The sequence below is a fragment of the Mytilus edulis genome, chromosome 5, assembly GCF_963676685.1.
Source record: "Mytilus edulis chromosome 5, xbMytEdul2.2, whole genome shotgun sequence".
In the NCBI taxonomy this organism is placed as follows: domain Eukaryota; kingdom Metazoa; phylum Mollusca; class Bivalvia; order Mytilida; family Mytilidae; genus Mytilus; species Mytilus edulis.
This window is the reverse complement of record NC_092348.1, coordinates 88,105,105-88,123,825: the sequence shown is the minus strand read 5'-3', so window position 1 is coordinate 88,123,825 and position 18,721 is coordinate 88,105,105. Positions and strand designations below refer to the sequence as shown.

Sequence of the window (18,721 nt, the reverse complement as noted above, 5' to 3'; positions counted from 1 at the left end):
AGGACAAAAAAAAAACATTTTATATTAAAGGAACAAACTCTGCTTTGTATTAGACTGAAAACCTGGGCATGTATTTTCTAAAGATAATACAAAATATAGCAGGAAAAAGATCATTCAACGAAGGACACAAATTTCTTAATCAGCAAGTCAGGTCTTTGGGCTTACTCTTTAATGTTGTGTGCTAGGTGAAGCAACAAATACAAATATTAAACTCTTTAGTAAAATTATTTGGAACAATGAGCGATTTTCTAAACAACGGTTTGAAAGTTAGAACATTAAGTGAAGTCTCTTCAAAAAACAAAAAACAGACACAGCACCTTTTTTTCATAATAATAAATACATGAAAATATAAGTCTCTTACCTCAGAAAATAAATAAATAATTGTTAAAATATCCCCAAAATTGTGATAAACGGAGATATTTGATGTATATTTGCATACCTATTATGTCTATCAACTTCCCATATGTTAGGAGGATAAGGAAGAATTTGTATTGACCGTGTACTAATGAGTGTTTGGTTTCTAGGTGAAATCATTTATAAACAATTGGGCTTTTTTATCATTTATTACCTACTGAAATAAATTCATCCGTGTAACTAAACAAATGATAGACTGATTTTTACATAAATATCTAAATATTAGTGACATATCAGTTTTGTTTGATATTCCGGAGTTCTAAACAAGTAACTTGTCTTAGAGCATGGATTGATTGACTGTTCATGTTTTAACGCCACTTTTGGGGTTTTTTTTTTACGCCAGTTTTTATTGGTGGAGGGAGCAGGAGTGCATGGAGAAAACCATTGATCTTTAATAGAAAAATTGACAACCCTAGTCAATTAATATTTGAGTCAAGTGCACACACACTGGAAATCATTACCTCAGTATTGACTGGCTATAGACTATAGTGATTACAGTAGTAACTACTTAGACCTCTCAGCCACCGAGGCCCCCCTACAGCATGGAAAAGTTTTACACAAAACTGCTTCCTTTTCCATTTCTTTTTTGTAGTTTTAATGTTCTATTACATGCTGGAACTTAAGTTACAGGACAACCTTATGATAACTTGGACCCATTTCTGACCAAAACTGACCACCTCTGTGTTCAACCAACTAAAATAAAACTTTAATATTGCCCTGAACAACAAAGTTGAATAAACCTTAAAATCCCTGTATATAATTTTTCCAAAATTCAAAATTTAGAAGGACAGATTATTATCTATAAATGTTAAACTTGAAAATGTAATCCCACTTGTCAGTGCAGGATACAGTAGATGTAGTTTCAGTTATGAGTTAACTAAATTGTCTCTGAAATACACTAAATCTGTACCAAGTCATGTAACAGTTACTTTTTAATTATTACTGAAATGTTTTTATTTGTGATGCAATATTTTTAGGGAACATGTATGACTAAGTTATTTCGGACAAATCTACACATAAGTGTACAATGAGAAAATTTTCAAATTATTTCATCAAAGAGAACCAAATTTTGAAGAAAAAAATAATGTAAGAATTTCTGATTGAATAAAGGTGTTAAAAAGAGACAAAGCTAGGAAAACCTATTTTGGTTTATATGAGGTTGTCTTTTTTACACACTGAACTTTGTTTTTTTTTATATTTGTACATATAATCTTCAGAACTTATTAAGTCTGTAAGTATATGTCAAACCCCATGGTGCTTTTAACCAGATATATCTTAACCTCTTCACAAATCAGGATAAATTCAGAATTCTAAAGTTCTTTCTTTCTTTGAAAAGAACTGTAGACCTAAAACAATTCATTTTCTTTCAAAGCCCTAATTAACAAAGCATCAGAATATATTATGAAAAAGCCAACTATATACAGATAATCCAAATGTCCAGAACACATACATAATTTTGTTTTTTCTAATTATCTACTTCATTTTTCTTAAATTAATGTACAACCAAAATATAAATAAATTTTTAATCAGGTTTAGTAAAGATTTTTTTCAAAATATTTTTTCATTCCAGCACTTCCTATTTTCACCTAAAATAATATATGTCTACTTTAGTTAGATTATAAAACAAAATCAACATAGAAAGTGTACATTAATCTGTGATTATCTTGAAGCAGGAAGTAAACTAAATCCCTCTGTTTACTTTATCTATAACATATATCTATATAAGGTCATTAGTACTTCATACCCTATTATATACCAGTATTTTTATTTATTATCGTTAGTTTTTAAAAATATGCTGAAAATAGTTTGAATTTGATTTTAATTGTGATGGCATTATCAAAACATCTGTGATTATGTATTTTAACAGAGTTTTATTTTGAATCTATAAAACAGGCTACCAATAAATATTTTACTATGACCACAGTGGCAGATCCAGTGGGGTCCTAGGGTTGACCCCCCTTTTTTTGGGACGATCAATGCATTTGAATCGGGACATATGGTTGGAACCCCAACTTTATCCTGGGTTGGAAACCCTCCCTATTGAAAATTGTTGGATGCGCCCCTGGACCATAACCGCACAAATCAGATCTCAATGTTTTAGTCCCCTCCAACTATGTCCAATTGTGGTACTACCTCAGTATATGTATAAACCATGGAAGTATTGTCATTATTTAACATATACTGAAGACCCCTTCATTTTGTTGGAGCAAATGTTTTTCTCAGTGACCATAGAATAAATCAAACATGTAAAAATAAGGCCTTTTAAGGTAGAGAGGGACACGGAATAGACATTAATTAAGTCAAAGTTGATGGAATTCCTAAGAGTACTGTGGAAGATTTAAATTTAATCAGTCAAAGAATCATTAAAAAACTGCTTATTTATAGGTGTTTCTTTTATTGAATAACTTAGTGCATTGGATATTTCTGATAAATTATTCAATAGGTGCACCTGGAAAGCAGTATCTGTTGTATAGGTATACACGATGAGTAGTGTATATAAATAGTCTTTTGTCAGAGGTATATGAGTATGGGATTTTCAATGTCAAACAAAAATCTATTCAGTCTAAAATTTATATATACATGTATTTTTCTTATGGTCAGCTAAGCAGATAAAATGTTTTTCTTATGATTCATTAAAATGGCATGCACTAATAAAATTGTATATATTTATGTAATCATGTATACATGTGTATTAACAGAAAATTTTAATAATATTTCAACCAATGACAGACAGATTAACTACAATCATGACAATGTATATACCTTACTTCCTGTTTTGGAAATTTTCTTATTTGATCAGAATTAGTTCAGATTTTAAATTAACAATTGTTTAAATGATTATAAAGTTACTAATTAATTAATAAATGAAGTTCAAATAAAACTGCTTCATTTTCAAAATACAATAGAAATACCTCATACCATGCAAGCAAAGCAATGTTAAATTTTGTTCAATGTTCACTAAAATCAAGTCTTTCATCTATAACAAGAAAGGGGGGGGGGGGGGGGCGCTTTCAGTTGTGAAAATGACAATGTGTACAAGAAAATACAATTCAACAGTAAACTTACTTCAATGTATTAAAAAAAGGTTACATTTGAGCAATGTTAATTTTGATTAAGACTTCTGACTATAATGATAATTTATGTACCCATATTTTGACTATTTTATTTATTGTGTCTGTTTAGTTAACGCATCAATGTAAATATAACGGAATTTGATGAGACTGTCATCAAAGTGAGAGGGTTAGCGCTATAAAACCAGGTTTAATCCACCATTTCTACATTTGAAAATGCCTGTACCAAGTCAGGAATATGACAGTTCTTGTCCCTTCGTTTTTGATTCGTTTTGTTATTTGATTTTGCCATGTGATTATGGACTTTCCGAATTGATTTTCCTCTTAGTTCAGTATTTTTCTGATTTTACTTTTTAATGGTATTAATTCCATATCTGTTGTTGCAGCGCTCCCCATATACTTTTCTCTTACAATATGTATACATGTATATAACAATTTTTTCATTTATTTTCTTTCACAGCAGCTTTATTTTACAGGCAGTATTTACTTTTGTTTAACCATATGTTGAAGACAAGGATTTACTATGGTAACTATCTTGTTAGTACTGATCAGTTTAAACAATTGTAATCTTCAATCTACATGTATGACTGATACTGGCAACTAGATATGGTGAAACATTAATCGGGTTTCTCTAAAAGTCATTCCAAACAAATTGAAATAAAAGGAGATATTAAAACAGTAAAAATCTATGAGACAACAACCAAAATATGAAATCAATATGGTACAGTGTTCAACAATATAAAGTTGTTTTTACAAAATATCTAAGTTTTAAATCAAAGTTTTCAAAAATTGTGAAAAGTTAAACAAGAATATGAAAATTCTGCCTTCAGCATCAAATTGACTAAATGGATTTTTTTTATCATTAAAGAGGTCCTAAAACGCTAAAATCAAGTTAAGCTTACTCTAAAGTTCCTATTTAACGTTTAAGAATGCAAAAGATATGACAAAGACAACCACTGTCTTGTTTTCCTGACTTGGGACAGGCAGACTCTGGAACTAGTTTTTGAGATCACATATTACTTTCTCATTTAAATGTCAGTTGAGCAACAATAGTATGCACAGGAATGGACAATAAAATAATTATATAATTGTTAACACAGTTAATTATAAACAATATTGAATACCATTACTAAAGACAATCAAGCTCAAAGCGTCAACTAAACTGATATAATATAATGCCATCCTATATTCTTATATTGGTGACTGTATTTAGGATATATATAGCTTTTTTTTAAAGCTCTTAAATATTGACATTTCAAACTAAGAAATCCAGAAGAAATCAAAGTCATACATGATATCTGACAACTTTCTTAATTGTCTATTGTAAGCAACCTGTCTGACATCATTAAACTTTAACACCAGACATTTTCATACTTTTATAACCTTCAGCATGTTCAGAATGTAATAAAATTTGACAAAAGAGAATTTACCGATCGTGAGTGTTTTGAATACTATTTAAGTAATCACAGATCTCTGTTGTCGTGAATGAAATTTACATAGTTTTAACCTTTGAAATTCATCAATGACCTACAATACACTATGGGAATTTTACAATATCTTTTCATGGTGTTATTTAAGCCAATCAGATTATCGCATTTTTCATATTACTTATTTGTATCACACTCCATGCAGTGTGATACGAGAAATATCTCACCATGCCAGAAAAAGATAACAGGCTAGTAGCTTACATCCATAAGAGAAATACATAATCCCAATTAAATGATTTTAGCTGCAGAAGTTAAATATACAAGTTTAGCATTACTGCAGATATTGTTTATCTCTGAGTATTGAATTGATTTGTTAGATAATTGTTATACCTTTGTTGACCACTTGCCGACCTACCAATTATTGTAAAAATTAAAATCCTTAAATTTTCATGATCTTCATTTTTTTTCTTGAAAAAATTATGCACAAAAGAAATACAAACCAAGGTAAGACAAAATAATATTTAAGGTGCATCAATTGTGTGCTATTTTATGTATTTCAAGTGAAACTTAAATCAAAAGAATGTCCATTACAAAGCATTCTACACCTTAGGAAGTGGACTGAACAACATAACACTTTACAGATTCATTCACTAGTTTTGGATTCCAAAAATGATATCCAATTCATGATTAACAATTTAACATTTGCAACATCATTTGACAAAAGACACATCTTAAACTCTAAATGTCTGTCTATATTTTATATCCTATTAAGATATGTTAGTGCATTGCCAGCTAGTAATACTCAATCAGTCTTTTCTGCTACCTTTGATTAGTTAACATTGTACTTAACACATGGGTCAAATCCTCATATATCAAACACTTGATTCAGATCTACATGATAGATGAGCAATAACTAATTCAGAAGATTTACCATGAAGATGATTGGCTGTAAAATTAACTCACCTACAATGTACTACATAAATTGGACATTGAGTACTACAATAAGATCACAAATCAGGAACCACAAAAGCAGCCTCTCTGTTATATGTTTGGTTTAAAATGCATAACAGGGTTTCAAATTCGTAAAAAGCGGACTTTTCTAAATATTTTCTGAGAAATCCCTTGAAAGGATGAGGGATTGACCAAAAGGACATTAGACATTGAATTTTGAAGGATTGGGTAATTTATAATCATACCATATATAGGTTCAATGTTTTTGGAATATTTAAATAAAATATCAGCTTGACCAGGTTAATCACTGATTTCCACTTTACATCCCATAAAAAAATTATTTAACTTACTGGTGATTTTGATGGCTTTGAAGTGAAAACAAACAAGCGTGTTCCTGAAAATGCCTGAAAAGAAAGGAAAAAAAAGTTCTATCAATGCTGAAAACAGTTATAGCTTTTTTATCTATATAATTATGTAATTTATTTTGGGAGCACATTTTTTATCTATTAAACCATTGTTTATACCAATTCAGCACACACATTACCGGTAATCCTTTTGATAATTTATTAATTATCTCTTTTTTCTCATTTTAGAGTAAGTCTGTATAAAGTAGAATATAATTACTATTAAATGTACATGTTATTGTACATCGTAAATTTATTTTACAATTTTTTCTTATATTCATAGGCATATATAATTTTTACAAGTTAAAATTGAAAATGGAAATGGGGAATGTGTCAAAGAGACAACAACGCGACCATAGAACAGCCAACAGCAGAAGGTCACCAATAGGTCTTCAAATTGCAGCAAGAAAACTCCTGCACCCAGAGTTGTATATAAATTTTGAAACCACCTACAATAACAAGATTTTATGGTGCATGTAGTTCCTAAGACATTTAGTTTCCTATAACTGAATAGTACCAGTACATCCTGAATAAGCTTTACTTATACCTAACACAACAGTGCTGAATGACTTTACCGAGACAAGTAACATAAAGATGTAAATAACTTACTAAAACTCTGTTTTCCCATTTGTCTGGTCGTACTTCTTGTTTTACCATACGCTTTATATACAACTTAATCCTGCGACCAAGATACTCTCTGATGGCATCTGAAGTAAACAAAAGCACATATTAAAGCTTTAGTATCATTTCTGATTCAAGTAAACCTCCTTTCATTGATTGATACATAAGGAAGACAGGGTCTAATAAACAGAAATTTATCTACATGGACATCATTGATATGATTCGCAAAATTATTCTTAGAGATTTCCAAAGATATTTTGGGGCACTGTCTTCCTTGCAATGACCTAGGCCTGTGTCTTTCAAATCAATTAAAATATCATATTCCTTATATTTACGAACTAAATTATCATAATTAACAATTTCATCTTCCTGTCTTGATACTTGAAACAGAAAAAAAAATATGTGTATATAAAATTGAGAATGGAAATGGGGAATGTGCCAAAGAGACAACAACCTGACTATAGAAAAAAAACAGAAAAAAAAGAAAAAAAAAAGAAAAAAAAACAACAGCAGGTCACCAACAGGTCTTCAATGTAGCGAAAAATTCACGCACCCGGAGGTGTCCTTCAGCTGGCCCTAAACAACTCGCCAGTACTCGAGTATCATGACCGAGTATCCGAGTATTAAATTTCAGATCTTTTGACATCCCTAGAAATTATATATGAATGTTGTATTATAAAAACAATGAAAGAGAATGAGAGTATATATAGGTTGAGAAATGGAAAGAAACATATATTTGTCATTTGCCCACATCTATGTTGTACATGTAAAATAATACATTTGTACACATTTGTTTTCATTTATATATATATAGTATATAGCTCTTAATTTCATGTGAGCTGAATATGAAACCACTGTAAATTAATTCAATTGTTTTTAAACTTCTAAACCATGTCGTTAGTTAAGTTTTATATTTGATATACAGCAAAGATATTACCTGCCTTCATGGCCACATGAAAATAAATATCTACAGATTCATCCATAATGTGTAGAAATTCACAACAGCAAATCACAAGTTTATAAATTTTGGTTACTGACAGATGACAGTTATTAAGCATATAACTAATAGAAAGTTTTTTAAAACAATACAATTGACAAATTATAATACTAACAAAAAACACTTCCCCAAAATGCAGGAAATTAAACACCTTTTTGTACATAATAAATATATATATTTAAATTACAGATAAAAAAAATAAATCTAATTGATCTTTCAAAAATAGATTTCAAGTGGACACTTCATTACACATGTTACAAGAGCTTTTATTCAGCATAGATTTTTTTCGGTAATTTAGATGTTCAAGTGTTACATGTGTTATGAGTGTAATCCATATGTACTATTTTCTGAAATGTACAGAAAAGGTAAAAAAAATCCTTTCTTCCTAAATTTCGTTTACATAGGCACATGCACATGCACATTAATGACAATGCATGGCGCTATTTCACAATTATTCATTTTTTTACAATTAATTATATATACATGTACATATACCTTTTTGTGTTGGGTGGAAAACAATCAATTGTGAAAATTATCAAATTAATATAATTTTTCTTACTAAGTGGTTGTCAATTTCTAATAGTAAAACAGTACATGTACACAAGAGTAGCATCATAAGTTTTTAACAATTCAATTAAAAGGGAAGTGCTTAACTAGAATTGAATAAGTTCAAATACATTTGATTTATAATAGTTACAAGGAATATTATAATTAAGTACGCCAGACGTGCGTTTCGTCTTCATAAGACTCATCAGTGATGCTCATATCAAAATAGTTATAAAGATTAACATGATTAAAGCCAAACAAGTACACAGTTGAAGAGCAAATAAAACTTTTAATTTTGGACATAATCAGGTCTGCAACTTTAAAGGAGTAGGTCCGGTAAGGACCGATTTTGGCCTCAAATTTCAGGTTCATCTAACGAAAGATTTTGACCACTTTTTAAACACTTAAGTGTCTATTTTTTTTTATTCAATTAGTTGATGTGAAAGATTTTAACTGATTTAGTCATTAAAAACGACTCGATTCAAGCTCAAATATGAAAAATCTACCAAATATGCCAAAAAATGTCACTTTTCAGATGGTTTTTGTCAAAAATGGAAGTGGCCGCATCCGTGTTCATCCTCACCCTTTATATATGTTATGTATTATCACTAAATACAACTTACATTTCAATATTAAGGATGAACACGAATGCGGCCACTTTCGTTTTACACGGAAACCGTCTAAAATTTAACGAAATTGTGAAGATTTCAGTAATTTAGCATGACTTAATGGTGCTAGTACCCGATATATGTGCATTGTATTGTCAAAAACAGCCTATATCTATGTAGCAGAAGCATTCTACTGTTCAAAAAATAAATTATAGTTTACATTTTAAACATTTTGTAAAACTGCTATATTTTGGGGCCAAAAAGGGGTCTTACTGAACCTACTCCTTTATATAGTAAGCTTTAGGTGTGCAACAATTTTTATAAAAATATATGTGTCAATTATTATTTTATATTCATTTACATGTATGTGTATCTTGCTTTTATACACACAAAAACTATTTCTAATTCTTTTGACATTTGTTTGAACTTGCTGGATAGTAATATCTTAATTAAACCTGCATTTTGTTGAAACTGATGTCAACAATGTGGAAAGAAATGCATGAAAAGAACACTTGTCTTTATTAGCATATACATGTTTCACATTTCAATGTTCATAAAATATTAGAATGTTCATCTCTTGTACCAATATATATAGTTTATAATTTTGTAATACATTTTGCACCAGGGCTTCAAATTCTTACATTTTGATTAAAATTCTTTATGTGCCTGTCCCAAGTAAGGATCCTGTCCTTGGTTCATGGTCTGTCAAATATGTTTTTGAACACTGTTTTGTTATATACATGTATAGTACACCATTAGTTTTCTCAATTGAATTGTTTCATAATTTTCATGTCGGAGCCTTTAAAGCCAACCACACTGTATGGGTATTTTTCTTCATTGATGGCTGAACTGAAATTGCCTATAATTGCTTACATCCACTTCATTTGAACTTTGGTGGATATTTGTCTTATTGGCAATCATACTACAGCTCCTCATTAACACTATCAAAAAAGCATCATTTTGAGATACATGTATTATCATTGATATTTGGATATGAACCAAGCTTTAGCCCAAAAAGATTTTTGCCACAAAATGTATTTTAACAACATGACAAAGATGCAGATGTGTGTAAAATATCTTTTTGGGTAGGACCTTTGTCCATACTACATAAAATTGAGAATGGAAATGGGGAATGTGTCAAAGAGACAACAAACAGACCATAGAACAGACAACAGCAGAAGGTCACCAATAGGTCTTCAATGCAGCAATCTGGTATGACCAAACTATGTTTACAACAATCATCATGATCATATTCAAATATGTTAATACCCATTAATTTATGACATCATTAAAACATCACAAGTGACCTATCTCTGCTAAAATGTCATGATAAATTTTCACTTTGTAGCTTAAAAATAATATTTTATCACTGATAAAGGCTCAAACTCATCTCAATCTTTATACTGTAATTGTACATGAATGTGCCTTTCCCAAGTCTGGATCAGGAACTTGAGTGTATATCACATGATTGTTTTAATCATGGTTCATTGTTTTTGTACATAAATTAGTTAGTTCTTCTTGTTTTTATTGTTTTACATTTCATTCTATATATTGATCTTGAAGCACATGTACAAATGTAGGAATAAATCAATGATTGGCAAAATGATAGGAGGGAAAAACATATGTATTTAAGAAAGAAAAATTAAATGCATCATAGTTGATTGATCACCATTTTTAAATCATCTTTGTCATTTCAAACATAAGCCATGTAATGTGTGGTATATAATGTACTGCAGTGCTCATGTTCATAAGAGGCATGTTAAGAAGAAACTCTTAATGAACTGTAAAGTTGCTTAATCTTGTTTTTAAATTGGTGTACTGTACATGTATATGGAAGTTTTTAACGACCTTGACTGGACAATTTAAATTAATTTATCCGCCCAGCATCATATAGACACGAAATAGAAATCTAATTCAGTATAAAAGTATCATATCTATGCTTATAAAACTGTATGTGCATTGTTTAAAAAAAATTTCCAATGACCCCCTTGTGTATGTGTGTAGGTAGTCCAAATAATTAAGACGTCTGGCGTCCCAGACAAAAATTAAAATAGCCTTGCCAGACGTCATTATTTGGACTAGTGTGTAAACAGAACCCTCCATTTAGGGAGCACCAAACGAGAGCTGCATGGGTACAGTCCGATCAATATACACTCCTGTAGGGATTAATTGAGATGTGTCACTTATGTACTTCCAACAATATTAACAAGGACAATCCCCTTCAAAAACCTGGAAAAGGGGGAGGGGTCATTAATTAAGGACACTTAAATTTATGAACTTTTGGGTCAAACTTTTAATAACATAATTGAATTAGAATCGGTTCGGATTTGTGGTACCAGTAAAAAAAATAATAGAAATAATTTGGAAAAGCTGTCATTAGAGCTGAGCAACAATTACTCTGAGCCAAGGAGAGCATGATTATAAACTTTACAGTTACACGTATCAGTGCATAATAAAGTGAAACAGCCATCCTTGGCTTTGAAATAAAATTGCATGTTTTGATTGAATTATAAAAGAGATTAATTCAAACTTTCCGAATCAACGACACTCGAGAATTAATTAACTTTAAAGTACTTCACGGTCAAGTTTTTAATTGACTCTTACGACAAATTGGGTTTGCCAAACTTTTAGCAGGAAGTGGGGGTTTTGACCTCACCTTGTAAATCTTTTGGTACATTGTTGACTGCCGCCATTTTGTAAATGACCTAACAATTTTGCAGTTTTATATGGCTGATCATTCGCTTATGACATATAACTACTCTGTAACACTTAAAACTGCTGAGGATGTAAACACGGAAGTGGCTATGAGACCGCCATGTTTGAGTGGATGTGACGTATATTTGGGTTATAAATAGTAACAAAACAAACCAAACACGTGTTATTAGTAAACAAGTGGAATCAAAGTACTAAAGTACTGAACATAGATTGACAGCAAGTTCTGGTAGATGGTCACAAGCACTTGTCTCAGAAAAAAACATATCTCAATACCTGAAAATCAGGTCAAGGTAGCCTACATAAATAAAAAAAAATTCTAAGACAAGTTCCCGGTGTGTGCCGGTTCATCATTATGAATGTGAACTTGATTATAATTAATTAGCTTCTCAACAGTTGATTTTCAAGTCTTTTTTTTTACAAGTGTCTGAAGGGAATCCGATTCATTAGAAGAGATCGGCAAGGAGAGGCGCACGTTAGTCTTTAGTCTTTAGTCTTTAGAAGTGTCAACTTGACACTATAATCTCTGTCTGTAATTGTGATCACTCTGGTAATTTTATGTCGCTATTATATAATATATTGTAGGGGTACAGCTCGTTCCCATAGCAACGTCGATATTTTTTTTGGAAAAGTCTACCTCCAAATTCAACATATATGTTGTCAATAAGAAACTCCAGCATACTGATCACTTGTTCCTCTGTGTAGCATTTTTTACCTTTTTGTTCACTATTAACAAAATTGCAAATAAATAGACATCTGACGTTGTAGGAATGTCTGTGGCAACAATACACCGGAATGCTCTCACGGTCCGACATCTACTGAAACAAAAATCAAATAATTGCACTTTACCAGTATGCAGTTAGTTAGTCTATACAGAGACATATGTGTCATACATGTCTCTGGTCTATATTTAGTGTATAAAGAACATTAGTGTCACCTGTGACGCGTATAAATAAATATTTTTTTTTCTTTCGGAAAATGACATCTGAAACAAAAACAAACTTTCAACTACCTTTTTATAGAGAATAACCAAATGCAATTCATTACTGGCTTCCGAATCTGCACAAATTAAAACACCTTACAAATATAGATTTATTTCGTCTTCAAGCCATCCAGGTTCTTCTACTAAACTGTCTATTCTACTTACTAGTAAACTTGGTACAGTAAAAACCCTGGTAATAAATTGTTTAAATAAGGCCTTTGAAAAAAGTGGAATTTATTCCTTTTGGAGTGTCAACCGGTATACGATGGAAGTAAGCCTACTTGATAAATTGCATCCATACTTACATTGATGATTTCGAATCTGTTTAAAGTATAGATTTTTCTACCCTATCTTTCACTTTGTTTCATAATCTCATTAATAAAACATTCACACACATAGTTATATAGTTTATAAAAAGCCAGAATGTCAAAAACATATTTTCAAACTCTTTTAGGTCATTTTCGTACAAACTATTAAAATAATTTGCCAAATAAACCTGCACTGATACGATAACTGCCCTTGCATTTTTACTAGATAATTTTTGTGTTCGCTGCGCAGATTCTTGTATCGCCAAGTTATCGGAATAACAATGGGGAGTTACTGTGAACTATTTATTGCTGACCTGGGCTCAGGCTGTTGTTGTATTGCTATGAGTTACAATTTAAGACTAAAATCAGCAAAAATCCATCGAAACAACATCTGATACAAAAAATGAATAACACTTTTGGATATTTGTATGATATATTGACTCTCATTAATGAAGTCTGACACTAAAGAGATTTATCCTGCTGAAACGACTTTACTGAAATAATGCTAATACTAATAACAGACACTATCCTTTCCTGGACCTTGATGTCTATATTTTTGACGCTAGTGTTTGTAATAAAGTATTAATTTATATTTTATCGAAAAGAAATTTTATGTATTTCCGGGGCCGGGAAAATGACACCAGGGTTTTTGATATCACAATCTATAGTCAGAACATTTTCTAAATTCTATCATCGGTATAAAGACATCATTCGTAAATATAAATTAACATGCAGACATCTTATACGTTTACTGAGGTATTTCACGTGCAATCTTTTATGGTAATATGTTATACAAAGCAAAATAGTGTCGGCATTCACATCAAAAGCGTACCAAGACTTTAAACAGACTTATTCAGATGAAATATACCGGTAGTTACGATACTGTTGTTGGATCATTTAAGATGGCATATTTTGATGTTAATATTGATTAACTCAGGGGTCTTTATATCGGAAATAAAACACAGTAATTCTAAAACCAGTTGTTGGCATGATACGGGTTATGTTCTTCTCATACATTTCTATAATGATATGATACAAAACCCTAACGAGAGGGATTGTGTTTGATTTTCATATGACGAAGACAATTAGTTTGATTGATGTATATAGCTGGTATGTCAGTAACTTCTATTAATCTTCAACTGATTTATTTATCATTGTTATTTTTCTTAGTTTCTTTTGTTCTCTGACATCGAACTTGGACTTCTTTTCAGCTGAGTTTTACTGAGTTGACCCATTGTTGACCTTCTGCTGTTTACTGCTCTTAAGTCGTTTTGCTGTCTCTTTAACATGTTCCCCATTTTCATTCTTAATTTTATATATTGTGTTAGAGGTTTTTTAAGAAATTAAAAAAAAATGAATTATAATTTATAATTTATTATAACGCCTATGATCTAAATGATATGAGTCATATATAAATAAAAGAAGATGTGGTATGCTTGCCAATGAGACAACTCTCAACAAGAGACCACAAGGCCACAGGCACTTGTTTCTATCCATAGGAAGGTCGACTATCCATATATGGATAGTCGACCTTCCTATCGACCTTCCTATGGATAGAAACAAGTGCCTGTACACAAGGCACAGAAATTAACAATTATAAGCCACTGTACGGCCAATGCTTGTATTATCATATTTTTTGACCCAATGGTTTTATTGAAACATCCTTGCTAACCCTTAATTCATGAATTATTTCTTGCTGATAGTTTTTTGGTGCTTAACAATTCCATTTGTTGAAATAACTTTTCAATCATGATAATTTCCGATTTATAATTTTTGTCGAGCCTGCGACTTTTGTCGCAGGGATAGTGATCCGGCGGCGGCGGCGTTAGATAACTTCTTAATTAAAAACTTTATATTTTAGAAGGTGGAAGTCCTGGATGCTTCATACTTTGTATATAGATGCCTCATGTTTCGAAGTTTCCGTCAGTCACATGTCCAATGTCCTTGACCTCATTTTCATGGTTCAGTGACTTCTTGAGAAAAAAAAAGTAAAAACATTTTTGTAATGTTAAATTCTCTTTTTTTTATAAGTAATAGGATAACTATATTCGGTATGTGCGTACCTTGCAAGGTCCTCATGCCCGTCAGACAGTTTTCACTTGACCTCGATCTCATTTCATGGATCAGTGAACAAGGTTAAGTTTTGGTGGTCAAGTCCATATCTCGGATACTATAAGCAATAGGTCTTGTATATTCGGTGTGTGGAAGGACTATAAGGTGTACATGTCCAACTGGCAGGTGTCATCTGACCTTGACCTCATTTTCATGGTTCAGTGGTTATAGTTAAGTTTTTGTGTTTTAGTCTGTTTTCCTTATACCGTTTGCAATAGGTCTACTATATTTGGTGTATGGAATGATTGTAAGGTGAACATGTCTAGCTGGCAGGTGTCATCTGACCTTGACCTCATTTTCATCGTTCAGTGGTCAAAGTTAAAGTTTTTGAGTTTTGGGTTTTTTTTCTAATGCTATATGCAATAGGTCAACTATATTTGGTGTATGGAAATAATTTATGATCTATATGTCAGTCGCGTAGGTTTTATTTGACCTTGACCTCATTTTAAAGGTTTATTGCTCAGTGTTAAGTTTTTGTGTTTTGGTCTGTTTTTCTTAAACTATAAGCAATAGATCAACTATATTTGTTGTATGGAAGAATTGTTAGATGTACATGTCTGCCTGGTATGGTTCATCTGACCTTGACCTCATTTTCATGGTTCATTGGTCAATGTTTAGTTTGCTGGGTTAATGTTAAGTTTATATGACAGTTGTAATAAATCTTTATATTTAGGACTATCAACATAATATCAATGATTAGTAAAGAAGGCGAGACATTTCAGCGTGTGCACTCTTGTTTTTAATATAAGGATTTTTTTAGGGCAATGACTATTGTAAGCGATTGCTGACATTTCACTCAGTCATGTAGATCTTGTCCTACTGGTACAACTGACATTTCTGTCATGTAGATCTTGTCTGTCTGATGCAACTGACATTTCTGTCATGTAGATTTTATCTTTCTGGTACAACTGATATTTCTGTCATATAGATCTTGTCTGTCTGGTGCAACTGATATTTCTGTCATTTAGATCTTGTCTTTCTGGTACAACTGACATTTCTGTCATGTAGATCTTGTCTGTCTGGTACAACTGACATTTCTGTCATGTAGATCTTGTCTGTCTGGTGCAACTGACATTTCTGTTATGTATATCTTGTATTACTGGTACAACTGACATTTCTGTCATGTAGATCTTGTCTGTCTGGTGCACTTGACATTTCTGTCATGTAGATATTGTATTACTGGTACAACTGACATTTCTGTCATGTAGATCTTGTCTTACTGGTACAACTGAAATTTCTGTTATGTAGATCTTGTCTTACTGGTACAACTGACATTTCTGTCATGTAGATCTTGTCTGTCTGGTGCAACTAACATTTCTGTCATGTAGATCTTGTCTTTCTGGTGCAACTGACATTTCTGTCGTATAGATCTTATATCCCTTGTTTTATTGATTTTGTATTCACATTGTATCAAATTTATTCGTTCAGTGTATGTTCACTTGTGTTAATATGTCTTTTGATTGAGTTATGCCATTTCAATTTATATTTTATAGTGTGTCTTTCTATGTTGTGATGTTACACTATTGTTTCAGATAAGGGTGAAGTTTTATAGTATAAACTTTATACCATTGAAACTTTTAATGCCTGTCCTAAGTCAGGAATCTGATGTTCAGTTGTTGTTGTTTGTTGATGTACGTGTGGTTCATAAGTTTTCTTGTTTTTTATAGATTAGACTTTTGGTTTTCCTGTTTATTGTGACTTGGATGGAGAGTTGTCTCCTTGGCGCTCATACCATATCTTCTTATATCTATAGATATTATCAAGGAGAACATTAACAGCTTCAATCATCTCATCACACCTCCAGTATATATATCTATCAGATTTAACTTCTCACTATGGGAAATTCATACAAATGTCTTCTTTTAGAGAATCATAAATGAAATGAAACCAAACATGGCATGAATGTTCCTTATTTATGAGGTGCTGACCAAGTTTTGTTACTTTGAAGACGATCCATAATGAAAGATGTCCACCAGCGGGGGACTAAGTTTAACATAGGACCCTATGGTAAATGCATACAAATGACTTCTTCTAGAGAACCACTGAATGAATGAACCTGAACATGGCACGATGTTCCTTATGAGGTGCTGCATGCAGTGTTGCTACATTGCTGCTAATTTACTGTTCAAGATGGCCACAGAATTTTTTTTGGATAAATTACGGGTCCAATATTAAATAAAATTTGGCCTCAATCATCATTTGGCTATCTGTTAGTTTTTCTATCTATTTTTACATGATTTTCAAAACAAAAGTAAAGTCAGGTGTGCTCTTCAGTTCATTTAATCCATGTGACTGACCTTTATTTTTTTTTTTGAATGGTACTGGATACAACTGTACACCTTTTAACAAACACTTTCTTCTTTCAGTCAATTCAATGTACATACTATTTGATGTGACCATTGTAAGTTAGATATATGTTTGATATCACTGTCTTTAAAGGTGTAACACCACTAATTCAGGCTTGGCCAGAAAGCAGTACATATTTAATGCAAAATAGTTCCTAGGCATGGGGGTACTTTCAAAATATGTAGAACATTTAGGTACTTTTGGTATCAAATGAAAGCTGAATAACTTATAAACATTGTAGAACTCTTTTTGACTTATAATTTTGAAAAATAAAACAAATGCCTGAAAGGAGTAGATTTAGTAAGACCCCTTTTTGGCCCAAAAATATATCAGTTTTTCAAAATTGTTATAATGTAAACTTTAAGCTATTTATTGGTAAGTATAATACTTCTGCTACATAAATATGGGCTGTTTTTGACAATAAAATGCACATGTATCAGGCAGGTACTAGCATCATTACGTCATGCTAAATTACTGAAATCTTTACAATTCTATCATTTGAGGTAAATTCTAGACGGTTTTCGTCTTAAATGGAAGTGGCCGCATTAGTGTTCTTTCTTAATATTTAAATGTAAGTTGTATTTTATGATAATACATAACATATATAAAGGTTGAGGATGAACACGGATGCGGCCACTTTCATTTTTTGACAAAAACTATCTGAAAAGTGACATATTATGGCATATTTGATAGATTTGTCATATTTAAGCTTGAATATGAGCGTCTGAAATGACTAAATCAGTTTAAATCTTTTACACAAACTAATTGAATCGACTGAAGTAGCCACTTAGATTTTCAAAAAGTGTACAAAATTTTTCATCAGATGAACATGAAATTTGAGGCCAAAATGGGCCCTTACTGGATCTACTCCTTTATAAAAGAGGGTGCATTTTACCTGTTTATAAGATCTGAAGTAGCTGTTTTGGTACATCCAAAGTTCCAGGAACCCCTATTTTCTTATGTGCTATTAAAACTATGTTGATTATTTCAGTACAAAGTATGCAACAATTGTCACTTTATTTGAACTTAAAACAAAAGAGCTGTGCCTGCTAAAAATTGAGGAATTTAACATAGAAAGCAATGGGCCATGAATCAGTGGTGTAATACCTTAAAATCTACTTATTTTTTTACTTTGTAAGGACTGTAACACTGAAGTAATCGAAGCTTTCTGGCAGGAGTCAACTCTTGGATGTATTGCATTATGATATTATTCATCTACAAA

The 18,721-nt window shown here is 31.5% G+C and overlaps 1 protein-coding gene across 4 annotated transcripts in view; it reads right to left on the bottom strand.

Annotated features, from left to right (window-relative positions):
* The window catches only part of LOC139524733 (F-actin-uncapping protein LRRC16A-like), a 75,511-nt gene extending 63,637 nt beyond the window's left edge, over nt 1-11,874 (bottom strand). For 3 of the 4 annotated variants that reach the window (XM_071319777.1, XM_071319778.1, XM_071319781.1), the window contains exons 1-4: nt 11,696-11,874; nt 6,877-6,974; nt 6,214-6,267; nt 5,303-5,323 (exon numbers count right to left, since the gene is read on the bottom strand). In XM_071319777.1, coding sequence (XP_071175878.1) covers nt 5,303-5,323; nt 6,214-6,267; nt 6,877-6,974; nt 11,696-11,732 — 210 coding nt within the window. In that variant the 5' untranslated portion in view covers nt 11,733-11,874. The remainder of the gene's footprint in view (nt 1-5,302; nt 5,324-6,213; nt 6,268-6,876; nt 6,975-11,695) is intronic. The other variant, XM_071319779.1, reaches the window with a different exon arrangement.
* Nucleotides 11,875-18,721: the final 6,847 nt, after the last annotated feature.